The sequence below is a fragment of the Moschus berezovskii genome, chromosome 6, assembly GCF_049115385.1.
Source record: "Moschus berezovskii isolate FMDL1 chromosome 6, NW_MosBer_1.0, whole genome shotgun sequence".
NCBI classification, from domain to species: domain Eukaryota; kingdom Metazoa; phylum Chordata; class Mammalia; order Artiodactyla; family Moschidae; genus Moschus; species Moschus berezovskii.
The window spans coordinates 106904403-106931584 of NC_142465.1; the positions used below are offsets into that span (position 1 = coordinate 106904403).

General features: G+C 43.2%; 1 protein-coding gene across 1 annotated transcript in view; it reads left to right on the top strand.

Annotated features, from left to right (window-relative positions):
* The window catches only part of LOC129536142 (scavenger receptor cysteine-rich domain-containing protein DMBT1-like), a 141847-nt gene that overhangs the window by 109591 nt on the left and 5074 nt on the right, over positions 1–27182 (top strand). Inside the window, 14 exon segments of the mRNA XM_088837051.1 lie at positions 2782–2874; positions 2951–3265; positions 5598–5912; positions 14716–15030; positions 19254–19562; positions 19656–19973; positions 23082–23174; positions 23251–23565; positions 24773–25087; positions 25678–25719; positions 25809–25894; positions 25896–26124; positions 26379–26411; positions 26965–27102. Coding sequence (XP_088693177.1) covers positions 2782–2874; positions 2951–3265; positions 5598–5912; positions 14716–15030; positions 19254–19562; positions 19656–19973; positions 23082–23174; positions 23251–23565; positions 24773–25087; positions 25678–25719; positions 25809–25894; positions 25896–26124; positions 26379–26411; positions 26965–27102 — 2916 coding nt within the window.

The following is a 27182-nucleotide window of genomic DNA, read 5'->3' on the forward strand; positions in this document are numbered from 1 at the left end:
TCTACATGGAAATTTGAGGTGACTGACTGACAATGTTCAGTCTTCCAATTCACTGACACTATATTTATATATATATCCCTCCATTCAGTTAGGTTTCCAATTTCTCTCGGAGGTTTTGCCCATCTTCTGCTAGGTTTTTCTCCTAGGCGTTTTATGTTTTTGGTGTTATAAGTATTTCTTTTAGTGAAAGTGTCCTAGGAATGATTTATCTCTGACTTGTTTTTACTTTTCCCTTTTTTTATTTTGATGTACTTTGAGACTTACAGAAAAGCTGTAAGAATAATATAAAAATCCAGAAGACCTTCAGCTGGATTTCCCAGTGTTGGTGTTCTGCTTTAATCTCTCCCCCCAGTTGACATCTCTGTCTATCTCTGTTTCTATCTTTCACTCTGTCCCCCTCCCACCACATTTCTCCATGAATATGTAAAGTCTTTCTGAATTAGGTTGCAGACATGATGTCTCTTTACCTCTAAAATGTTTCAAGGGATTTCCTTATGTAACCACATTTCAGTCAAGTCATCAGACCACTTGTCCAGATGACATCTAAGTGCAACCACATGAACGACTCTAAGACAGAACTGCCAAGTGCAATCTTCCCGAAATTACTTACCCAGGAAGTCTTAAGCAAAATAAAGTATATATTTTTGCTTATGAGGCTAAACTCTATGGGGAAATTTATTATACAGCAATCTAACCAGGACACACCTCCCTGGTGGCTCAGTGGTAAAGAACCTTCCCGCCACGTCAGGAAACATGAGTTCTGCCCCTGGATGTTAAAGATTCCCTGGAGAAAGAAATGGAAACCCACTCCAATTTTATTGCCTGAGAAATCCCATGGACAGAGGAGCTTGGTGGGCTATAGTCCATATGACCCCGAAAAGTATCAGACAAGATTGAGTGACTAAACAACAATAGCAACCAGGACACTTATTATAAGACCTGCATCTCTAAATAGAAGACTATTTGTCTTCTGATCTTCTGTTTACTGTTTCTACTTTATGCCAAACTAATGTGCTGAAACGGTCATCCTTTATATCTTAACATCAGCTGTTCAGTTTTTCAGCACTAGAATTTTTATGTCTTTATTTTGTCACATTTTTTGTCAGTTAATTCCATGAGGCCTTCAATCACAGCTATTTAAATTCTCCATCAGATAACTCTAGTAACTGAATAACTTGGGAAATTCTTTCTAATGTCTTTTTCCTCCTGGTTTTCTATGAGATTTCTTTTATATGTGTATTGCTTTTAGTAACAAACACTGTAGATGAAAAAGTGGTAGAATCCCTTTGGGAAATATTTTATTTCACTTTTTCTGTTTATGAGTAGATTTAGAGACAGAACAGCTTATTTAACTCATTCTTAGCACAATGGTTGGCTGAAAACAATTGTAGCACTGTCAGAAGCAGAGTTCTCCCTAGAGAAGTTGAACCCTAAATTGATAACCTTACTGTTACATTTCAACAGTACATGAAACATGAATTTTCAGATGTTCAAGCTGGTTTTAGAAAAGGCAGAGGAACCACAGAGATCAAATTGCCAACATCTGCTGGACCACCAAAAAATCAAGAGAGTTCCAGAAAAACATCTTCTGGTTTACTGAATATGTCAAAGTTTTTGACTGTGTGAACAACCACAAACTGTGGAAAATTCTGAAAGAGATGGGAATACCAGACCACCTGACCTGCCTCTTGAGAAATCTGTATGCAGGTCAGGAAGCAACAGTTAGAACTGGACATGGAACAACTGACTGTTTCCAAATAGGGAAAGGAGTATGTCAAGGCTGTACATTGTCACCCTGCTTATTTAACTTTTATGCAGAGTACATCATGTGAAATACCAGGCTGGATGAGCTGGGATCAAGATTGCCAGAAGAAATATCAATAACCTGAGATATGCAGATGACAGCACCCTTATGGCAGAAAGTGAAGAAGAACTAAAGAACCTTTTGATGAAAGTGAAAGAAGAGAGTGGAAAAGTTGGTTTAAAACTCAACATTCATCTGGTCCCATAACTTCATGGCAAATAGATGAGGAAACAATGGAAACAGTGACAGACTTAATTTTTTTTTTTTGGGGGGGGGGCGGTGGTGCTCCAAAATCACTGCAGATGATGACCTCAGTCATGAAATTAAAAGATGCTTCCTCCTTGGAAGAAAAGTTTTGACCAATCTAGACAGCATATTGAAAAGCAGAGACATTTCTTTGCCAACAAAGGTCCATCTAGTCAAGGCTATGATTTTTCCAGTAATCACATATGGATGTAAGAGTTGGACTATAAAGAAAGCTGAGCACTGAAGAACTGATGCTTTTGAACTGTGGTGTTGGAGAAGACTCTTGAGAGTCCCTTGGATTGTAAGGCGATCCAACCAGTCCATCCTAAAGGAAATCAGTCCTGAATATGCATTAGAAGGATTGATGCTGAAGCTGAAACTCCAATACTTTGGCCAGCTGATGTGAAGAACTGACTCATTTGCAAATACCCTGATGTTGGGAAAGATTGAAGGTGGGAGAAAAAGGGGACGACAGAGGGATGAGATGGTTGGACGGCATCACTGACTTGATGGACATGAGTCTGAATAAACTCCGGGAGGTGGTGATGGACAAGGAGGCCTGGCTTGCATTCAGTCCATGGGGTCGCAAAGAGTTGGACACGACTGAGTGACTGAACTGAACTGAACATTAATTTTGTTTAACTCAGACTTCATCACTAGGTCATTATTTAGCTTAATTCAATTTCCTGTTCTTCAACCCACCAACCCTCTAATCATTGCTGTTTCTACAGGAAACCAGACCCAGGTGCTGCCCCAGTGCAATGACTCCCTGTCTGAACCAGCAAGCTCTGCAGCCTCAGAGGAGACCGCCCCCTACTGCTCAGGTGAGGGTCCCACAGGACAGAAGACCCTTCTCATTCCCAAGGTCAAAGCCCCATTGTCCCATTTCTCTCTCCTCAGACAGCAGGCAGCTCCGCCTGGTGGACGGGGGCGGGCCCTGCGCCGGGAGAGTGGAGATCCTTGACCAGGGTTCCTGGGGCACCATCTGTGATGACGGCTGGGACCTGGACGATGCCCGCGTGGTGTGCAGGCAGCTGGGCTGTGGAGAAGCCCTCAATGCCACGAGGTCTGCTCACTTCGGGGCGGGATCAGGGCCCATCTGGCTGGACGACCTGAACTGCACAGGAAAGGAGTCCCACGTGTGGAGGTGCCCTTCCCGGGGCTGGGGGCGGCACGACTGCAGACACAAGCAGGACGCGGGGGTCATCTGCTCAGGTCCGCGCTGCACACTCTCCACAGGCTGGGGAGGGGAGGGCTCAGGAGGATGGGGTCTGAGCGCTGATGGAGAGATGCTGAAAGGACCAGAGAAGGAGGCTTCCTCCCATGGAGCCTGTCTTTCCAGCAGACGTGAAGACGAGGCATTTGTACTTCCTCCTGCAGCAGCTGACATTCTAGTCCTTTCTTCTCAGCAGAGTTTCCTGGCAGAGCCATTTCTTAGAATTTCCAGTTGAAATCTGGATTTACCTTGCCTTACATATGGGACAAAAATCTTAAGTCCATGGTACTAGTTTCTGTTTGCTTCTGTGACAAATTACCACATAGTGGTTTAAAACAACATATATTTATTGTCTTAGAGTTCTGTAGGTTCAAGGTTCAACAGGATCTCCCTGGGCTTGAATCAGGGTTTCAGCATTTCTGAGGCTTTGGTGAAGAATCCTATTTTTTATATCAAGTTTCTTTTAAAACCTTCTGCATTCCTTTGCTCATAGACCCCCTTGATCCATCATCAGACCAGCAATACTGCAGGTTTCCAACCATTATCCAGAGTCACACCTCCCTCTAGCCAGAGTCAAGAAAGAGTGCTCTATAGGTTTGGCCAAAAGGTTCTTTCTTTTTTTCCTGTAAGATGGTCAGTAACAGTTGTCTTTCACTTCATTTGAAACGATTTTGTTAGATTGTTTTGTGACAACTATCACATCAACATGCGTCTTTTTAAAAAAAAAAATCAAAATTGTTGAATTTTTGTGTAGTCATTTTAATATTGAAAATGGAAGAAAAAGCAACATTTTTGGCATATCGTGCTTTATTATTTCAAGAAAGGATAGAGATGCAACTGAAATTAAAAACAAATTTGTGGAGTGTATGGAAGTGTGGTGACTGATCAAACTCATCAGAAGTGGTTTATGAAGTTTTGTGTTGGAGATTTCTCACTGGACAGTACTGCACGGTAGGGTAGACCAGTTGAAGTTGAGAGCAGTCAAATTGAGATAGTACTTGAAAACAATCAATGTTAAACAATGCAAGAGATAGCCAATATACTCAAAATATCCAAATCAAGCTTCAATAGTCATTTGTACCAGCTTGGTTATATTATTTGCTTTGATGTTTGAGTTTCACATAAGTGAAAAAACCATCATGGTGTATTTCTACATGAGATTTTCTACTTAAGCATAATGAAAACATTTCGTTTTTAAAACAAATTGTGATGGGTGATGAAAAGTCAATACTGCACAATAATATGGAATGGAAGAGATTGTGGCAAGTGAAATGAACCACCGCCAACCACATCAAAGGCCAGTCTTCCTCCAAAGAAGGTGATGTTGTATATGTGGCGGTATTGGAAGGGAGTCCTCTATTAAGGGAGTACCTTCCAGAAAACTGAATGATAATTCCCCATTAGACCAACTGAAAGCAGTACTTAATGAAAACCATTCAGAACTGATCCAAAGAAAATGCATAATCTCACATCAGGATAATGTAAGACCACATATTTCTTTGTAGGCCAGGCAAAATCTGCCACAGTTTGGCTAGTTCTGATTCATCAGCTGTATTTACCAGACATTGAAGTTTCAGCTTTCCATTTATTTAGATCTTTACAAAATTCTCTTAGTGGAAAAAAGTTTAAATTCCCTGGAAGACTATAAAACATACTTAGAATAGTTTTTGCTTAGAAAGATAAAAGTTTTAGGAAGAGGGAAATATGAAGTTGGCTGAAAATGGAAGAAGGTAGTGTAACAAAATGATGAATATGCTGTTCAGTCAAGTTCTTGGTGAACATGAAAAATATCTTTTATTTTTACTTAAAAAGCAAAGGAACTTTCTGGTCACCCCAATAAGAATGTGATTAGACTGGGTTCACATAGTTAATCCACAATAGTCCAACTTAATCTCACCATCCCATGTGATACTTACCTTAATCACATCTGTGAAATCCCTTTTGCCCGGTAAGGAAACATATTAATGGTTCCAGGGATTTGCATGAGACATCTGAGGGTTCATTATTCTGCCACCTCCCCAATATCATATCACATCCCTTTCACACTCTCTTAGAGATTTTGTCAGGAAGCTGAATTCATCTCTCCTCCTTGAAGGTGCCCAGGTTTCTCTTCCTCTCTGCTCATATTCACTACGTCATGGTGGTAGAAAGGTTTTAGAAAGATAGGCACAAATGGAAAGTCAGGTAAAAAGGAGATAACTTTCAGTCTTATCACCTAATGGATATCTCCTCAGCTGGTTCAAGGATGAAAGGCCACTATTTCTGGGAGAGGAAAACCCAGAGTACTGAGTGAAGTTCTCACCAGTCCTGATTCCTCCCTTTTGATCATAGAGTTCCTGGCCCTCCGGATGGTCAGCGAGGACCAGAAGTGTGCTGGGTGGCTGGAAGTTTTCTACAACGGGACCTGGGGTAGTGTCTGCCAAAGCCCCATGGACGGTGTCACCATGTCCATCATCTGCAGTCAGCTTGGCTGTGGGGACAGTGGAAGTCTCAACTCTTCTCCTGCTCTTAGAGAAGGTTCTAGACCCCGCTGGGTAGATGGAATCCAGTGTCGGAACACTGATACCTCTCTCTGGCAGTGTCCTTCTGACCCTTGGAATTACAGTTCCTGCTCTCCCAAGGAGGAAGCCTACATCTCATGTACAGGTGACTTATGTCTGCTTCTGTGTCTGTCTTAAACGCATAGACTGTTAATAGTGAGATTTTATATCTTCATATTTAACTCATGAATTTACCATGGGTCCACTAAATGAAGTTAAGACCAGTTCAGTTCAATCACTCAATTGTGTCTGACTCCTTGTGACCCCATGGACTGCAGCAGGCCAGGCCTCCCTGTCCATCACCAATTCCCAGGGCCTACTCAAACTCATGTCCATCGCATCGGTGATGCCATCCAACCATCTCACCCTCTGTCATCCCCTTCTCCTCCACCTTCAATCTCTCACAGCATCAGGGTCTTCTCCATTGAGTCAGCTCTTCGCATCAGCTGGCCAAAGTATTAGAGTTTCAGCTTCAGCATCAGTCCTTCTAATGAATATTCAGAACTGATTTCCTTTAGGATTGACTGGCCAAGTGACTCTCAAGAGTCTTCTCCAACACCACAGTTCAAAAGCATCAATTCTTCAGGGCTCAGCTTTCTTTATAGTCCAACTCTCACATCCATACATGACTACTGGAAAAACCATAGCCTTAACTAGATGGACCTTTGTTGGCAAAGTAATGTCTCTGCTTTTTTAATATGCTGTCTAGGTTAGTCATATCTTTTCTCCCAAGGAGCAAGTAGCTTTTAATTTCATGGCTGCAGTCACCATCTGCAGTGATTTTGGAGCTCGGAAAAGTAAAATCTGTCACTGTTTCCATTGTTTCCCCATCTATTTGTCATGAAGTGATAGGTCCAGATGCCATGAGCTTAATTTTCTGAATGTCGAGCTTTAAGCCAACTTTTTTACTCTCCTCTTTCACTTTCATCAAGAGACTCTTTAGTTATTCTTCACTTTCTGCCATAAGGGTGGTGTCATCTGCATATCCGAGGTTATTTATATTTCTCTTGGCAATCTTGATTCCAGCTTGTGGTTCATCCAGCCCAGCATTTCTCACGATGTACTCTTCATATAACTTAAATAAGCAGGGTGACAATATACAGCCTTGACACACTCCTTTCCCTATTTGGAACCAGTCTGTTGTTCCATATCCAGTTCTAACTGTTGCTTCTTGACCTGCATACAGATTTCTCAGGAGACAGGTCAGGTGGTCTGGTGTTCCCATCTCTTGAATAATTTTCCACTTTGTTGTGATACACACAGTCAAAGGCTTTGGTGTAGTCAGTAAAGCAGAAGTAGATGTTTTTCTGGAACTCTCTTGCTTTTTCACTGATCTGACAGATGTTTGAAATTTGATCTCTGGCTCCTCTGCCTTTTCTAAATCCAGCTTGAATATACGGAAGTTCAGAGTTTGTGTACTGTTGAAGCCTGGCTTGAAGAATTTTGAGCATTAGTTTGCTAGCTTGTGAGATGGGTACAATTGTGCAATAGTTTGAGCATTTTTTGGCATTGCCTTTCTTTAGGATTGGAATGAAAATTGACCTATTCCAGTCCTGTGGCCACTGCTGAGTTTTCCAAATTTGCTGGTGTATTGAGTGCAGCACTTTTACAGCACCATCTTTTAGAATTTGAAATAGCTCAACTGGAATTCCATCACCTCCACTAGCTTAGTTCCTAATGTTGCTTCTTAAGGCCCCCTTGACTTCACATTCCAATATGTCTGTCTCTAAGTGAATGATCACACCATCGTGGTTATCTGGGTCATGAAGATCCATTTTGTATAGCTCTTCTGTGCATTCTTGCCACTTCTTATTATCTTCCACTTCTGCTAGTTCCATACCATTTCCATCCTTGATTATGCTCATCTTTGCATGAAATGTTCCCTTCAGTTCAGTTCAGTTCAGTTCAGTCACTCAGTTGTGTCCGACTCTTTGTGACCCCATGAATCACAGCACACCAGGCCTCCCTGTCCATCACCAACTCCCGGAGTTCACTCAAACTCATGTCCATCGAGTCGGTGATGCCATCCAGCCATCTCATTCTCTGTCATCCCCATCTCCTCCAACCCCCAATCCCTCCCAGCATCAGAGTCTTTTCCAGTGAGTCAACTCGTCATATGAGGTGGCCAAAGTATTGGAGTTTCAGCTTTAGCATCAGTCCTTCCAATGAACACCCAGGATTGATCTCCTTTAGAATGGACTGGTTGGATCTCCTTGCAGTACAAGGGACTCTCAAGAGTCTTCTCCAACACCACAGTTCAAAAGCATCAATTCTTCGGCGATCAGCTTTCTTCACAGTCCAACTCTCACATCCATACACAACCACTGGAAAAATCATAAACTTGACTAGATGGACCTTTGTTGGCAAAGTAATGTCTCTGCTTTTTAATATGCTATCTAGGTTGGTCATAACTTTCCTTCCAAGGAGTAAGCGTCTTTTAATTTCATGGCTGCAATCAGCATCTGCAGTGATTTTGGAGCCCCCAAAAATAAAGTCTGACACTGTTTCCACTGTTTTCCCATCTATTTCCCATGAAGTGATGGGACCAGATGCCATGATCTTCGTTTTCTGAATGTTGAGCTTCAAGCCAACCTTTTCACTCTCCTCTTTCACTTTCATCAAGAGGCTTTTGAGTTCCTCTTCACTTTCTGCCATAACGTGGTGTCATCTGCATATCTGAGGTTATTGATATTTCTCCCGGAAATCTTGATACCAGCTTGTGCTTCTTCCAACCCAGCGTTCCTCATGATATACTCTGCATAGAAGTTAAATAAGCAGGGTGACAATATACAACCTTGACGTACTCCTTTTCCTATTTGGAACCAGTCTGTTGTTCCATGTCCAGTTCTAACTGTTGCTTCCTGACTGGCATACAGGTTTCTCAAGAGGCAGGTCAGGTGGTCTAGGATTCCCATGTCTTTCAGAATGTTCCACAGTTTATTGTGATCCACACAGTCAAAGGCTTTGGCATAGTCAATGAAGCAGACATAGATGCTTTCCTGGAACTCTCTTGCTTTCTCCATGATCCAGCGGATGTTGGCAATTTGATCTCTGGTGCCCCTGCCTTTTCTAAAACCTGCTTGAACGTCTGGAAGTTCACGGTTCACATACTGCTGAAGCCTGGCTTGGAGAATTTTGAGCATGACTTCACTAGTGTATGAGATGAGTGCAATTGTGCGGTAGTTTGAGCATTCTTTGGCATTGCCTTTCTTTGGGATTGGAATGAAGACTGACATTTTCCAGTCCTGTGGCCACTGCTGAGTTTTCCAAATTTGCTGGGATATTGAGTGTAGCACTTTCACAGCATCATCTTTCAGGATTTGAAATAGCTCAATTGGAATTCCATCACCTCCTCTAGCTTTGTTTGTAGTGATGCTCTCTAAGGACCACTTGACTTCACATTCCAAGATGTCTGGCTCCAGGTGACTGATCATGTCATCGTGATTATCTTGGTCGTGAAGATCTTTTTTGTACAGTTCTTCTGTGTATTCTTGCCACCTCTTCTTAATATCTTCTGCTTCTATTAAGTCCATACCATTTCTGTCCTTTATCGAACCCATCTTTGCATGAAATATTCCCTTGATATCTCTAATTTTCTTGAAAAGATCTATTTTTCCTATTCTGTTGTTTTCCTCTATTTCTTTGCATTGATCGCTGAGGAAGGCTTTCTTATCTCTCCTTGCTATTCTTTGGAACTCAGCATTCAGATGCTTATAACCTTCCTTTTCTCCTTTGCTTTTCGCTTCTCTTCTTTTCACAGCTATTTGTAAGGCCTCCTCAGATAGCCATTTTGCTTTTTTGCATTTCTTTTCCATGGGGATGATCTTGGTCCCTGTCTCCTGTACAATGTCATGAACCTCCATCCAGAGTTCATCAGGCACTCTATCTATCAGATCTAGACCCTTAAATCTATTTCTTACTTCCACTGTATAATCATAAGGGATTTGATTTAGGTCATATCTGAATGGTCTAGTGGTTTCCCCTACTTTCTTCAATTTAAGTCTGAATTTGGCAATAAGGAGTTCATGATCTGAACCACAGTCAGCTCCTGGTCTTGTTTTTGCTGACTGTATAGAGCTTCTCCATCTTTGGCTGCAAAGAATATAATCAATCTGATTTCGGTGTTGACCATCTGGTGATGTCCATGTGTAGAGTCTTCTCTTGTGTTGTGGGAAGAGGGTGTTTGCTATGACCAGTGCGTTCTCTTGGCAAAACTCTATTAGCCTTTTCCCTGCTTCATTTCATGCTCCAAGGCCAAATTTGCCTGTTACTCCAGGTGTTTCTTGACTTCCTACTTTTGCATTCCAGTCCCCTATAATGAAAAGGACATCTTTTTTGGGTGTTAGTTCTAAAAGTTCTTGTAGGTCTTCATAGAACCATTCAACTTCGGCTTCTTCAGCATTACTGGTTGGGGCATAGACTTGAATTACTGTAATATTGAATGGTTTGCCTTGGAAACGAACAGAAATCATTCTGTCATTTTTAAGATTGCATCCAAGTACTGCATTTTGGACTCTTTCGTTGACCATGATGGCTACTCCATTTCTTCTAAGGGATTCCTGCCCACAGTAGTAGATATAATGGTCATCTGAGTTAAATTCACCCATTCCAGTCCATTTTAGTTCACTGATTCCTAGAATGTCAATGTTCACTCTTGACTCAGTAGTTCTGGTCCAAGGGCTCCAGAGCACAGGCTTAGTAATTGTGGCACACAGTCTTAGCTGCCCTGTGGCATGTGGGCTCTTCCTGTGTCAGAGATAGAACCAGTGTCCCCTGCATTGCAAGGTGGATTCTTAACCACTGGACCACTAGGGAAACCCTTACTTTTTTCTTGTGATGAGAACTTGTAAGATGTACTTTGTTACCAACTTTCTAATATATGATATAGTATTAACCCAGGTGACACTAGTGGTAAAGAATTCCCTTGCCAGTGCAGGAGACATAAGAGATGTGGGTTCCCTCCCTGGGTTGTGAAGATCTCCTGGAGAAGGAAATGGCAACTCACTCCAGTATTCTTGCCTGGGAAATCCCATGGATAGAGAAACCTCTCAGGCTATAGTCCATAGGGTCACAAACAGATGGACAAGACTGAGTACACACACATGCACACATTAACTGTACTCCCCATACTGTACATCACATCCTCATGACATTAATTTCAGTGCTGGAAGTTTGTGCCTTTTGACTACCTTCATCCATTTTGCCTACACCAACCCACCTCTGACAACCACCAAATTGCTCTCTGCATCTCTGAACCCTTTTTCAAAAAAGCTATTTTATGATTCCACATATAAATGAGACTATATGATATTTTTCTTAGCCCATTTAGCATAATGCCTTCAAGGTACATTCATGTTGTTGCAAATGATGAGAATTTCTTCTTTTTTTGGTGGCTGTGTATACATATATATATATGTAACATTTTCTTTATCCATTTACCCATCAATGAAAGCTTACATTGTCTGGGATTGTAAATAATTCTGCAGTGAACATTGGGTTTCACATATATTTTCAAGTTAGTGTTTTCATTTCCTTCAGATAAATACCCAAAAGGAAAATTGCTAAATCATACAGCAGTTCTGTTTTTAATTTTTCAGGAACCTCAAAACTGTTTTCCATAGGGGACGCATCAACTTACACTCCTGCAACTGTGTATAAACTTTTTCTTCTCTCCACATTATCACAACTCTTGTTATTTCTTGTTGTTTTCTTTTTTGATAAAAGCAATTCTGTGAGGTGATATCTTATTGAGGTTTTGATTTGCCATTGACCTGGTGACTAGTAATATTGTGCACCTTTTCATGTACATGTTGACCAGATGTATGTTTACTGTGGGAAAAAAAAAATGTCTATTGAGGTCTTCTGCCCATTTTGAAATCAGACCTTTTTTTTCTGTTATTGAGTTGTATGAGTTCTTTAAATATTAATAGTCTGAATACTAACTCTTATCAAGTACATTTAATTTGCTAATATTTTCTCTAATTCCGTAGATTGTCTTTTCATTCTGTGTATCATTTCCTTTGTTATGCAGAAGTTTTTAACTTTTATGTAGTTTCACTTGGTTATATTTCTTTTTTTGCCTTTGTTTTTGGCATCAAATCCAAAGCATCATCACAAAGACTGAGGTCAAGGACATTTTTTCCCTTACTTTTTCTTCTAGGATTTTTATGACTTCAGGACTTATGATCAAGTCTTTCATCCATTTTGAGTTGACTTTTGTGAATAGTGTATGATAGTGGTGCCTTTGCATCTTTTGCATGTGACTGTTCAACTTTCCTAACACCATTTATTGAAGAGACTGTCATTTTCCTGTTGTGTATTCTTGGATCCTTTGTCAAAAGCTAATTGACTGTATATATTTGGGTTTATTTCTGGGCTGTCTATTCTGTTGATGTCTGTGTTCCTTTTTATACCAATACCATACTGTTTTGATTACTATAACTTTGTAATATAGCTTGAAATCAGGATGCATGACACCTCCAGTACTGTTCTTCTTTCTCAAGACTGATTTTGATATTCAGGGTCTTTTGTGGCCCCATAGAAACTTTAGGATTGTTTATTCCATATGTGTGAAAATGTACACTTGAATTTTGTTAAGGATTACAGTGAATCTCTCAATTTCTTTGTGTAGCATGAGCATCTTAACAATATAAGGTCTTCCAACCCATGACCACAGGTTATCTTTTCATTTATTTGTGTCTTCTTCAATATCTTTCATCAGTGTCCTATAGCTTTCACTGTTCAAGATTTTCACCTCCTTTGTTAAATTTATCCCTAAGTATTTTATTGTTCTTGTACAATTGCCTATGTGTCATATGAATAATAGATAAGAGTAGCTTTAGAATCTATTTAATAATTTTCCTTTAACATTATGTAAGTGAAATTTTGAATATAAATTAATTCTGTGCTTATGGACAAATTAACTTTGTTGCTGTTGTTTAGTCACTAAGTTGTGTTCAACTCTTTTCCACCCCATGAACTGTAGCCTGCCAGGCTCTTCTACCCATGGGATTTCCCAGGCAAGAATACTGGAGTGGGTTTCCATTTCCTTCTCCAGGGGATCTTCCTGACCCAGGGATCACACCTGTATCTTCTGTATTTCTAGCAGATTCCTTACCACTGAGCCACTGGGGAAACCCAACAATGCCTATCTATAGCAATGCTGTGTGTTAAATTAAACTTATTTTTAATATGCACTATTTATTATCATAAACCATTACCTTTAATTTATATTTGCTTTACTATTAATATGGAAGGACTGATGCTAAAGCTGAAACTCCAATACTTTGGCCACCTCATGCGACGAGTTGACTCACTGGAAAAGAGTCTGATGCTGGGAGGGATTGGGGGTGGGAGGAGACGGGGATGACAGAGAATGAGATGGCTGGATGGCATCACCGACTAGATGGATATGAGTTTGAGTGAATTCTGGGAGTTGGTGATAGACAGGGAGGCCTGGTGTGCTGTGATTCATGGGGTCGCGAAGAGTCGGACACGACTGAGTGACTGAACTGAACTGAACTGGACTGAACTGAAAGGACTTCTGTTTCACTGAATTTTATTCATCTACACATTGATTCAATAAATATTTATTAAGCAACTATCAAGGTATTTAGAAAAGCTTCTCAATATAATACTTGTTGAATCTTGTTGAATGAGTGCGTACAATATGTAGGCACTGTCCTAATAGCAGAAACACAGGGTAAATAAGATATGCAAAGACCTTCCTCTAGTGAAACTTTAATTCAGGTAGGGGTGTGTGTGTGTACACATTTGGAGATGTCTGTATATCTGTTTCTATATTTGTTATTAGATGCAAGGAGTTATAAACAAGTAAATATTTAAAGTTATTTTAGAAGACTTTATGATAGGTTTCATTACCATTTTTATTTTTCTCTAGAATGTTTAAAATTTTCTTATTTATTTATCAGTCAGTTCAGTCACTCAGTTGTGTCCGACTCTTTGTGACTCCATGGACTGAAGCATGCCAGGCTTCCCTGTCTATCACCAACTCCCAGAGCTTGCTCAAACTCATGTCCCTTGAGTCGGTGATACCATTCAACCATCTCATCCTCTGTCATCCCCCTCTCCTCCTGCCTTCAGTCTTTCCCAGCATCAGGATCTTTTCCAGTGAGTCAGTTCTTCCCATCATGTGGTCAAAGGGGTGGAGTTTCAGCTTCAGCATCAGTCCTTACAATGAATATTCAGGACTGATTTCCTTTAGGATGGACTGGTTGGATATCCTTGCAGTCCAAGGGACTCTCAAGAGTCTTCTCCAACACCACAGTTCAAAAGCATCAGTTCTTCTGTGCTCAGCTTTCTTTATAGTCCAACTCCCACATCCATACATGACTACTGGAAAAACCATAGCTTTGACTAGACAGACCTTTGTCAGGCTTCCCTGGTGGCTCAGTGTTAAAGAATCTACCTGCCAGTGCAGGAGATATCCAGTTGATCGATGGGTTGGGAAGATCCCCTGGAGAATGAAATGGCAACCTACTCCAGTGTTCTTGCCTGGGAAATCCCACGGACAGAGAAGCCTGGCAAACTACTGTCCATGTGGTCACAAGCGAGTCAGACATGACTTGGGGACTCCACCACAACAATGCAGAACTCTACAAATCAGAAGGTTAATACCAATAGGACTTGGGTAACAACATCTGTCTCACACTACTCAGTAGAGTGATGTTTCCTATTTTTGCCCATTTTCAACCTCATTATTCTCATTGCTGCTATAAGAAACCAGACCCAGGAACTTGCCCAAATGCAAAAACTCTGTGTCTCAAAACCAGCAGGCTCTGCAGCCTCAGAGGAGACTCAGGACCAGAAGACTCTTCTCATCCCCACCGCCCCATCCCACTCCCCGACGCCCGCGTCAACGCCCCATTGTCCCATTTCTCCCTCCTCAGACAGCAGACAGCTCCGCCTGGTGGACGGGGGCGGGCCCTGCGCCGGGAGAGTGGAGATCCTTGACCAGGGCTCCTGGGGCACCATCTGTGATGACGGCTGGGACCTGGACGATGCCCGCGTGGTGTGCAGGCAGCTGGGTTGTGGAGAAGCCCTCGATGCCTTGAAATTTGCTCAATTAGGTCAGGGATCAGGACCCATCTGGCTGGATGAACTGAACTGCGGAGGAAAGGAGACCCACGTGTGGAGGTGCCCTTCCCGGGGCTGGGGACGGCACGACTGTGGGCATGTAGAGGATGCTGGGGTCGTCTGCTCAGGTACGGTCAGTGCATTGTCCATGGGCTAAGAAAGTAGAAAGTTCCAAGGAAGTTGGTGTCTGATCACCTGGGCAATAGAAGATGACTGAGTTAGAGAGGTATAAGACATCTACCCATCCTCCCTGAGGGCACATTTACCTGTGAGCGATGGGCTTCAACTGCTTTCCTCTTGTCAGTCTCTGATATTTCTTCCTCAGTTATCTTACCTGACAGAGTTTAATCTATTATTCCCAATTAAAATTAATCTTCATAATTTTTAATATAATTTTTGAAATAGTGAAATACAAATCACCACACACACACCCCTTTGCGCAGTGAACCCATAGGAGGGAGTGACAAGAATGAGGGTGCACCTCCCTGGGTGGAGTTGTTTCCATAGTTACCCTATGACACACTATTTTGCACTAGAAGTGGAAAGCACAGTAGAAGTGGAGGCACAGGGGATATCATTAAATAAATCATAAAGAAATTTATGGATTTATGCCAAATTTTAAGTCTCCTTTGCAAATTTAAATGTAAATATTCATAGCCATTTCGCTGGTAGAACCAGAGAACTGTGGATGAAATGCTCTGAGTCATAGCTTCTCCTTCCGTTGTTATTAGAAAAGATTCTTTGTCCATGTTTTCTTTTAAAACATCTGCATAAACCAGAACTTTGAAAGAACACTTAGCCATGTGTTGCTCACTGACACATCAATGGTGGAGGCAATGAAATATTGATTCTGTGTTTTATAGTAAGAGATTATATAGTTCACACTTGATGATTTCAGTGCTATAAGAGAATTACACTTGGGAGTTTATTTGCTAGAAATAAGGAGACAAAAATAATTTTTGAAGAAGCTGAAAGAGAGTTATCATAGCTAAGAGGGATGGCAGGGAAATGGGATCTGACAAAGGCACCTGTGGGGTTCTCTGAGCAGCACTGAGGGTCCAGGTGTGGTGTGGAGGATGCTATGTGTGCCTAAGGACACAGGCTGTCCGTATAGCAAGAGACCAGACAAGGATATATCTGACCACAGTTTCATTTTGCCTTTGTTGCTGTTGATTCATATAAATAAATGGCCCTCTGAAAGGGCAGTTTCCCTTTGATTATCCAAGTCTCTCATAAACATTTTAGAGGACTTAAAACTGTCTACTTGTTTTTCTCCTGCACTTCTAAAAAGATAAGAGCATTGTTTTATTGTGATTTACATTCCCAACATCAGCCAGAATTCCTGAATATAACAGACTCTAAAAAGATGCTTGTATTTGTAATAAACCACATGAAAATAGATTCTCAATATTGCCTTCAAAATAACATCCTCCTACTTAAACATCAGACCTCTGCAGAGGATTCAGATATGACTCCTTTGCAGCCTCTCCTCTCTCTCCATTTCATTTCCCAATCAGAGGTTCTATTTCTGGGCCTCTAGGGACCCACCCTTCTTGGCCTTTGATGTACCTTGATGTAAAGTTCACACTGATCCCCTCTGGTTTTCAGAGGGGAATGGTCAGCCCAAGGGTTAAGGGCAGGTCTGGTCTTCTAGGAAGATACTTGATCACTGTGGATCTCTGAAAGGCCAGATACCTCATTTTGAGGATCTCTGAAAGGCCAGATACCTCATCCAACAGAGATACTTCCTACACCTCAGGCCACACAGTGCTCTGTTCCAGTCAAACCAGTAGGAGTCCAGAGTGATGGGTGAAGAGCCAGAGGGTCCAGGGTCAGGTGAGGCTGAAAGTCAGAGGGCTGAGAGTTGGTCTGGAGGCAGATGCATCCCAGCTACAGGAAGAAGAGTGGAGGCCACCTTGATCAGAGGGAGAGAAATAAGGATGTGATGTACATGAACAATGAAGAAAACCCACCCCGTCCCTTATGCCCTCGTGGTTCCCTGGATAAAATCCAGCCCCAAAGCTATAACAGTGAGATAGCCTTTGGGACAAAGGACCCTAAGAAGAAGCTGAGATACAGAAAATCAGATCTCTCCCAGGCCCAGGCACAGGTGCAGAAAGAATCCTTTCCTGACAGCCTGGCCCCTGAGGTCCCTCCTATGATTCAGGTTGAGGTCTTTCTTGCAAATGGACTAAACTTGGAAAATGGAGGCCAAAAAGAGTTTCTGCCTATTTATTGAACAGTTTGTCTTCTCTGATGATATAAAGTATTACCTTCTTCAAATACTAAATTTCTGTGTGTGTATGTCTTTGTGTCTGTTAGATATTTATATTCTGCTCCATTCTCTCTGTTGTTATAAAAGAACATAGTTGATTTTATTATTTTTAATAACTTACCCCTCACATCAGCCTTCTAGTTCATAAATTTTCTTACAATGTTCACACACTTATTTTTCCATGTAAAATTTAAAGGCAAATATAAAGTAAAAAAGAAATAATTTGTCTCCGGAGACTATCCTGATATATATAAGACTTTGTTCCAAATATATCTGAGTGTCTAACATGTGTCAGGCTATCTACAATAACATGTAAGCAATATTTGTTCTTTCTAAATTCTTAATCTGGTGGGATTAATACAGAAACTAACAGGGTGTTGAGTAAAAATTATTTAATTAGAAAGAGTAGCCTGTAATCGAACTCCCCACCAGACCAGTTTGATTTCTTTCAGTTTTATACTCCATCCCAGTTTAATCTACCACACATCCCACCCACACTCCACTCCTACAGATGTTCTTCCCTTTCAGAGTCTCCTTTCCATCCATTTGTAGCTTTTAAGATTGTTCTCTTGTCTGCAGTGGGTAAAATGGGAAAGGGTGGCAGAGTTAAGTGGCCAGATGGGAGGAGCACAGTGGATAAAATGTGTCAAAAACTTGGACAAATATTTTCCTCAAGTCTGTCAATCTTTCATCTATATTGAGGCTTTTGCATTTGGAAATCTCTAAATTACATATGGCTTGTTTGCTCTCTGCTCTCTTTCTTTCCCTCTCCTTTATTTACGCATGCTAGCTATTTCTCAAGAATCCAAATAGGAAAGGAATACGCAGTTACCATATATGTAAGATTAAAATACATTAAATTATAATAATTTCTTAGTATTTGCTAAGATTCCTATGTCTTAGATTTCCATGTCTCAGTTCAGTTCAGTTCAGTTCAGTCGCTCAGTTGTGACCGACTCTTTGAGACCCCATGAATCACAGCACGCCAGGCCTCCCTGTCCATCACCATGTCTAGCAGAAAGTAATCAAACTCAGCTGATTTGCATACTCCCACTGAAAACTCATTCTCTCCCTTGATAAATCCTAGGCTTTCAAGAAAGATGGCTAGGACCAGCCCCTCCCTCTCCTATGACTCTCTGAACTTTCTTAATATTCAAACTCATCTATAGACAACTTCTTTTCACAATCAAGTCACCTAAGAAATTCTGGGAATTTTTCACCATCAAGAATTATGAGAAATAATTGTGCTGTTTCCAATGCCAATATATGTGAAATCATAATAGGCTTGTTATAATATATATCAAATCATAATAAACTTGTAGACTTGGTATGATGTCTAGCTTTCCTCCTGTGAGCCCTAACTCTGTCTACAGTCTAGCCTGAATTAATAGATATCCCGCTATGAGGTTCCCTGTCTTCAGTGACTTGATTATTGGCTCCTGAGAGAAAACTGGCCAGAATTCTAGCTCCAGAAATCTCAGATGGCCTTCTAATTTTGTCTGGATCTTAGTCCTTTAAACTATTGAATCCCATAAACCTACTTCACTCTGGGTTAGTTCAGCTCTGTGCTCAAGTCTGATGCCCACTGCAATGCAGTTTCCTTGGGCCTTGTCGTTTCCAGGCCCCTAGATGAGGAATTCTCATCCTGCTGCTGCTGCTGCTGCTAAGTCACTTCAGTCGTGTCCGACTCTGTGTGACCCCATAGACGGAAGCCCACCAGGCTCACCCGTCCCTGGGATTCTCCAGTCAAGAATACTGGAGTGGGTTGCCATTTCCTTCTCCAGTGTGTGAAAGTGAAAATTGAAAGTGAAGTCGCTCAGTTGTGTCCGACCCTTAGCGACCCCATGGACTGCAGCCTACCAGGCTCCTCCATCCATGGGATTTTCTAGGCAAGAGTACTGGAGTGGCTTGCCACTGCCTTCTCTGGAATCCTCATCCTAATCAACCTCAAAATATGCATTCTTACTGACTGCAAATTTTTCTGGGTTTCTTTTCATAAATTTGCTCATGAAAATATTAATACAATTCTGACAATAACTGTCAAATTTTGTTGCTGCTGTTGATTGGTTCCCTTAGGATTTGTGCGTCTGGCTGGAGGAGAAGGACCCTGCTCAGGGCGAGTAGAAGTACATTCTGGAGAAGACTGGACCCCAGTGCCTGATGGAAACTTCACATTCTCCACTGCCCAGGTCATCTGTGCAGAGCTGGGATGTGGCAAGGCTGTGTCTGTCCTGGGACATGTGCCCTTCAGAGAGTCAGATGGCCGGATCTGGGCTGAAGAGTTCAGGTGTAAAGGGGAGGAGCCTGAGCTCTGGGTCTGCCCCCGAGTGCCCTGTCCAGGGGGCACTTGTCACCACAGTGGAGCTGCTCAGGTTGTCTGTTCAGGTGAGATGTAGGTCAGGACTTAACCTTCCTGCACAGTCTGTTCAGGTTTTTTAAAAAATGAGGTTTTACTGAAATCCTGTCTTCTTCTACCAGCATACTCGGAAGTCCGGCTCATGACAAACGGCTCCTCTCAGTGTGAGGGGCAGGTGGAGATGAACATTTCTGGACAATGGAGAGTGCTCTGTGCCTCCCACTGGAGTCTGGCCAACGCCAATGTTGTCTGTCGTCAGCTCAGCTGTGGAGTTGCCATCTCCACCCCCAGAGGACCACACTTTGTAGAAGAAGGTGATCAGATCTCAACAGTCAGATTTCACTGCTCGGGGGCTGAGCCCTTCTTATGGACATGCCCTGTGACTGCCCTGGGTGGTCTTGACTGTTCCCATGGCAACACAGCCTATGTGATCTGCTCAGGTAAGAGAAGGGAGAAGGGTTACTGGTACTTGTGGAGTGAGATGTCCCCAAGAGCAGAGAGTAAGGGAAACTTGGCTTCAAAAATCAGATATTTCATGGTGAAATATGCTTCCTCTCATTGTTCATTCATTTTTCAGGTCAGGGCAAGAAGTGTGAAGGGGAATAATATATTTTTAAGCAGCATTATTATTTACAAATAATCATAGAAAACAATGTACCAGCAGTAAGTGTAGACCTCAGTCATGTTCCCCAACCTAGATAAGCCAAGAGAACATTCCCAGCACTACAGAGTCACTGTTGCCTCCTAGTAACTATGTCCTGTGTTCTCTCCAGTGAAACAGTTTAACTTCTACTACCATAGAATATTCACTGGAAGGACTGAAGTTCCAGTACTTTGATCATCTGATGTGAACAGATGACTCGTTGGGAAAGTCTCTGATGCTGGGAAAGGTTGAGGGCAGGAGAAGAGGGTGTCGGAGGATGAGATGTCTAGATGGCATTACTGATGCAATGAACATGAACTTGGGCAAACTCCGGGAGACAGTGAGGGACAGGGAGGCCTGGCATGCTGCAGTCCATGAGGTCACAAAGGTTGGACATGACTGGGCAATTGAACAACAATAATAACAACACCATAGGATATTTTATTGATTTTTGAACTTTATATAAAATCATGCAGTATGTTTCTTGTGTGTCTGACTTCTTTGACTCAACATTATGTTGGGGATTCACTCATGATGTTGTTTGCAGCAGCTGACTATTCATTTTTATTACTGTAGAGTAGTTCTTTGAATGATCACATAACAATATACTGATCCATTCGACTGATGGTAGAGATTTTAATTGTTTTCTGTCCTTGAGTATTACAAATATGATGCCACAACTTAACATGACAATGCCTTTTGGTGAAAATCTATGCTATTTATTTAATCCTTGGTCTTTTATTTTCATTTTCTTAATGGTACCATGTCCTCAGATGAGCAAAGTTCTTAATCCTAAGGAAATATAACTTACTAGTTTTTCCTGGTATCTTTAGTATTTCTTACATCCTTTTGAAAAGAACTTTGCTTACTCCAAGACCATAAAAACATTCTTCAATAGTATCTTATAGAAGTTTATTTTTCTCTTGCATATAATTGTATATTCCTTCTGAGATTGATATCTATATAAGATAAGGGTCAAGTTTCATATTGACATCTAAGTGACTCAGAATCTTTTTCTGAAAAGGTTTTGTCTCCACTGTGTGCCAGTTTTGCCATAAGCAGAAGGGCATGTGTGTCTAAGCCTTTTTGAGACTCTCTGTTCTGTTCCATTGTATCATTTGTCTATCCTTGCACCAATACTGTATTTTCTTAATTATTGTAATTTTACAGTAAGTTTAGGTAATTTTAATTTACAAGAGTTACTTTATATTAACTATGTTGCTTTTCTTGCCAACTGTGTTGATCATTCTTGGCCTTTTATGTTTAAAAAAAATTTTGGAATTGGTTTGTTATTTTTCACCAAAAGAAACTTCATAAATGTATTTTGATTGAGGTTATATTTAGTCTACCAGAAATTTGAGGATGACTGACTTTGACTATTTTGAGTCTCCCCATTCACTGACATGACATATCCATCCATTCAGTTAGGTCTATCAGAGGTTTTGCCCATCTTTTATTAGATTTTCTCCTAGGTGTTTCACGTTTTTGAAATTATTTGTGTTTCTTTTAGTGAAAGTGTCCTAGGAATTAATTCTTTCTGACTTATTTTCACCTTTTAATTTTTTTTTATTTTGATCTAATGTGAGACATGAAAGTCGCAAAAATAGTATAAAAATTCCCAGATGACTTTTACCTAGATCTCTCAATATTAGTATTTTGCTTTAATCTTCCTCTCTTTCTCTCTCTCTCTGTCCCCCTCCTGCCCCATTTCTCCATAAATATATAAAGTCTTTCTGAATTAGGTTGCAGTCATGATGTCCTTTTATCCTTAAAATAATTCAAGAAATTTCCTTATTAACCAAAGTTCAATCAAGTCCTCAGCTGACTTCAACCCCAGTTAATATCTAAGTGCAACTACATGAAAGATCCCAAGACACAACTGCCAAGTTGAGTCTTTCTCAAATTACTGACCCAGGAAGTCTTAAGAAAATGAAGAGTGTGGAGATATACATATCTAGCTTCAGAGGCTGTTTTTGTAATGTGTTATACAGCAGTGTAATCGGGACACTTATCATGTGGCCTGCCTTTCTAACTAGAGGCGTATTTGTCCTATGACCTTCCACTTTATTGATTCTCCCTTATGCTGAGCTAATGTGCTGGTATGTTCATTCTTTAGTTCTTAATTTCAAAACTACTAAGTTTTTCAGCTCTAGATTTTTTAATTGTTTTTGTTTTTGCTGTTGTTATCATTATTTGTTTTTTTCCATCAGGGTACACATTTTGTCAGTTAATTCCATGGGCACCTTAATCAAGCCTTTTTAAAATCTCTGTCAAGTAACTCTAGTAGCTGGGTATCCTGGGAAATTGTTTCTAATGCCTACATGTCCTCTTGGTTTCTCATGAGATCTATTTTCAATAAATATTTTTTAAAACAGACATTGTAGATGACAAATTGTAGAAATACTTCAGAAAGTGTTTTATTTTGCTTCTTCTATTTAGGGATAGATTTAGGGACAGAACTTATTTCACTCATTCTTAGTGCTTGAGACAAAAAATGACGCACTGTTAGAAGCAGAACTCTCCATAGCAAAGGCGAACATACAGTTATGAAAATTTTACTACTATGTTAACCTGGGCTTCCCTAAAGGCTCAGTGGTAAAGAATCCGCTGGCCAATGCAGGAAATACAGGAGATGACATTTCGATTCCTAGGTAGGGAAGATCCCCTGGAGGAGGAAATGTCAGTCCACTCCAGTATTCTTGCCTGGAGAATCCCATGGGCAGAGGAGCTTGGTGTACTACAGTCCATAGGGACAAAAAGAGTTGGAAACTACTGAGCAACGAAACAACTCCAAAACCTGTTATGTTCCATTTTTCTTCTCAGACCCCACTGCTTGTCATTATTTAGTTTAATTCAGTTTCCTGTTTTTCAATCACCAACACCCTGATCATCGCTGTTTCTGCAGGAAACCAGACCCAGGTGCTGCCCCAGTGCAATGACTCCCTGTCAGAACCAGCAGGCTCTGCGGCCTCAGAGCAGAGCGCCCCCTACTGCTCAGGTGAGGGTCCCACAGGACAGAAGACCCTTCTCATTCCCCAGGTCAACGTCCCATTGTCCCATTTCTCTCTCCTCAGACAGCAGGCCCCTCCGCCTGGTGGACGGGGGCGGGCCCTGCGCCGGGAGAGTGGAGATCTTTGACCAGGGCTCCTGGGGCACCATCTGTGATGACGGCTGGGACCTGGACGATGCCCGCGTGGTGTGCAGGCAGCTGGGCTGTGGAGAAGCCCTCAATGCCACGAGGTCTGCTCACTTCGGGGCGGGATCAGGGCCCATCTGGCTGGACGACCTGAACTGCACAGGAAAGGAGTCCCACGTGTGGAGGTGCCCTTCCCGGGGCTGGGGGCGGCACGACTGCAGACACAAGGAGGACGCGGGGGTCATCTGCTCAGGTCCGCGCTGCACACTCTCCACAGGCTGGGGGAGGGGAGGGCCCTGGAGGACGGGGTCTGAGCGCTGATGGAGAGATGCTAAAAGGACCAGAGAAGGAAGCTTCCTCCCATGGAAACTGTCTTTCCAGTAGCCGTGAAGATGAGGTGCTTTCACTGCCTCCCGCAGCAGCTGAGATTCTGGTCCTTTCTTCTCACCAGTGTTTCCTGGCAGAGTCATTCCTTACAGTTTCCACTTGAAAGCAGGGCTCATTCTGCAGTTACCTGTGGTAGTAACACCTTGAAATCCTGGGCTTCTCAAGTTGCACTAGTGGTAAAGAATCTGCCTGCCAAAGCAGGACATGTAAGGGATGCGGGTTCAGTCCCTGGGTTAGGAAGATCCCCTGGAGGAGGGCATGGCAACCCATTCCAGTATTCTTCCTGAGAATCCCATGGACGGAGGAGCCTGGCATAGTGAAAACTCAGATTTTTCCTTTACAGTTCTGTTTGCTAGGAGTCTGACGAGGGTCTCTGTTGGCCAACATCCCAGTGTCTACAGGGCTGCGTTCTTCCTGGAGTCTCTGGGGAGGACTCCTTTCCCAGCCTTTTATGGTTTCTGTGTGGCCTCATTTCTTGGCTCAGAGCCCTCTTCTTCAGACAACAGTGCCTCTCCTGACTGTTCTCCCTCACACATTTCCCTCTGACTGGGGCTGGGAAAGATGATGCATTTCTCAATGTACTGGGTTTAAAGATGTGTTAGGCGGGGCTCACATGGTTAATCCACAATATTTGAGCTTTATGTCTCCATCCCAAAGTCCTTATTAATCACATCTGTAATGTCCCTTTTGAAATGTAAGGTAACATGTCACAGGTTCGGGGATTAGGCTGTGGACGCCTCTGGGGGTCCATTATTCTGTCGACCACCTCACTGTCCACATCACATTCTGTTCTCTTAGAAGTTTTGTCGGGAAGCAGGAATCAGCTCCTGTCTCTGCAGCTGCCCAGGTTCGTCTTGCTCTCTGTTCGTATCGACATTGTTGTGGTAGAAATAGGTATACAGACGTTAATGGACAAAGTCAGGTGAAAGGGAGGCAAAAGTCAGTCTTGTTACCCAGTGGGCATCTCCTCTGCTGGGTCAGGGATGTATGGTCACAACTTCTGGGGGAGAGGAAAACCCAAAACACTGAGTGGAGTGTTCACTGTGTCCTGTCTCTTCCCCTTTCAACCTTAGAGTTCCTGGCCCTCAGGATGGTCAGCGAGGACCATCAGTGTGCTGGGTGGCTGGAAGTTTTCTACAACGGGACCTGGGGCAGTGTCTGCCGAAGCCCCATGGAAGACATCACTGTGTCCATGATCTGCAGGCAGCTTGGCTGTGGGGACAGTGGAAGTCTCAACTCTCCTCCTGCTCTTAGAGAAGGTTCTAGACCCCGCTGGGTAGATGGAATCCAGTGTCAGAGAACTGATACCTCTCTCTGGCAGTGTCCTTCTGACCCTTGGGACTACAACTCATGCTCTCCGAAGGAGGAGGCCTACATCTCGTGTGCAGGTGACTTATGTCTGTTTCTGTGTCACTCCCAACCATGTAGGATGTCGTTAGTATGATTTTACATTTTCAGATCTAATTCATGGGTTTTGGTTCAGTCTACGAAAGGTAGGTGAATGTTTGTATTTGTCTCTGTGTCTGTTTGTTTGCTGTTGTTATGGGATGTGGAGTCTGGTAAACTACTAATTAGATAAAGTAATTTCAGCTGCTGATAATAAGCAGTGAACCTCTCAGCCAAGTAGATGGTGAAGCTTCTGTTGTCTCTTGTCATTTGACTGTGACTAAAATCCCATGGACAGAGGAGCCTGGTGGGCTAAGTCCATGGGGTTGCTACTAGTCGGACACGACTGAGCGACTTCACTTTCACTTTTCACTTTCACACATTGGAGAAGGAAATGGCAACCCACTCCAGTGTTCTTGCCTGGAGAATCCCAGGGACGGGGAAGCCTGGTGGGCTGCCGTCTATGGGGTCGTACAGAGTCGGACACGACTGAAGCAACTTAGCAGCAGCAAAAACCTTAGTTACTCATGTATGGGGACAAGACCTCCCCCAGTTGTCCCTGAACCAGAGCTTCCCATTGTTGCTTCTGCAGGAAGAAGACCCAAGAGCTGTCCAAGTGCTGCCCCCTGCACAGGTACGTCAGCCCCGCCCCCTCCCCCGTGGCCCCCAGGGGCGCCTTCCTCCCACCAGGGGCAGTCACAGGAGGGGCTGCTGCCTTTTCAGACAGAGAGAAGCTCTGGCTCAGGGGAGGAGACAGCGAGTGCTCAGGGCGGGTGGAGGTCTGGCACAGCGGCTCCTGGGGCACCGTTGTGCGATGACTCCTGGAGCCTGGCAGAGGCCGAGGTGGTGTGTCAGCAGCTGGGCTGTGGCCAGGCCCTGGAAGCCGTGCAGGCTGCAGCGTTTGGCCCTGGAAACGGGAGCATCTGGCTGGATGAGGTGCGGTGCAGGGGCCGGGAGTCCTCCCTGTGGGACTGTGCTGCGGAGCCCTGGGGGCAGAGCGACTGCAAGCACGAGGAGGATGCCGGTGTGAGGTGCTCTGGTGAGTGAGGGGCTCGGGGTCCGCCCTGGGTGAGCTGGGGCAGCGCAGGGGTACTGGGCTGGGCCGGGCGTGGTGGGGAGTTTGTGTTTGGACAGTGTCCCGGTGCTGGGGCTCTGATCTAGGACGGAGGAGCTGGAAGGACCGGACACTGACGTTGTTGAGACTGAGGGATGATTTCAGGCTCAGGAAGGAAAAATGGGCTGCCCCACATTCTGGCCAATCATCCTGCTCCAATCTGCTGTTTTTCTTTCTAGGTGCAAGGACAACATTGTCCCCAAATACAGCAGGTACTGTGATCCATCCATGGGCAGGGGAGAATACTCAAATACTGGGGGTCTGTTCTGCGGGCTTTCTGACAGCTCAGGAGAGGAAAGAGCCTGAGGAGCCCTGGCTGGTGGGGAGGAGCCAGGGCATTACTTTGGGGAAATTCCCTGCCTTGGTTCCTGGGGTCAGAAGGTTCTCATGCCCAGGGTCCTAGTGAGTCTGGTTCCCATGGTGTAGATGCTAAGGTTCTCCCACCTGCCCCTGAGTGTTGCTCCTCATCAGTGAGGTGCAGGTCCCAGAACTGTTTGCCCTGTCTTCTGAAGCCCAAGGAGAGGGGATGAGCCAGGTCCTCAGAGGCTATCTTGGCAGGACATGTCCCTGACAATCCCTGGCTCTGCCTCGGCTTGAATGGAATTGACTTGTCTCAGGACAAGGCCCTGAGAACCCCAGTCACTGTCAGCTCACTTGAGTCTGAGGCTGGGACACCATTGTCCGGAGCCTCTGGAAATGCTGGCACAGGGGTTTGTCTGTGCCTCTGTATGACCTTCTCCACACCCACTTGCCTTGCTCTCCTAGGGACCAGACCAGCCTCGAATCCTCTCCCTGGCATCTTCTCCCTGCCTGGGGTCCTCTGCCTCATCCTGGGGGCCCTTCTCTTCCTGGTCCTCATCATCCTGGTGACTCAGCTGCTCAGATGGAGAGCAGAGTGCAGAGGTGGGCTGCAGGGGGACCTGGGGGCCAGGGAGAGTGTGTGGAGGCAGGAGATGGGGCAGGTGTGAGGAGGGGAACCTGGG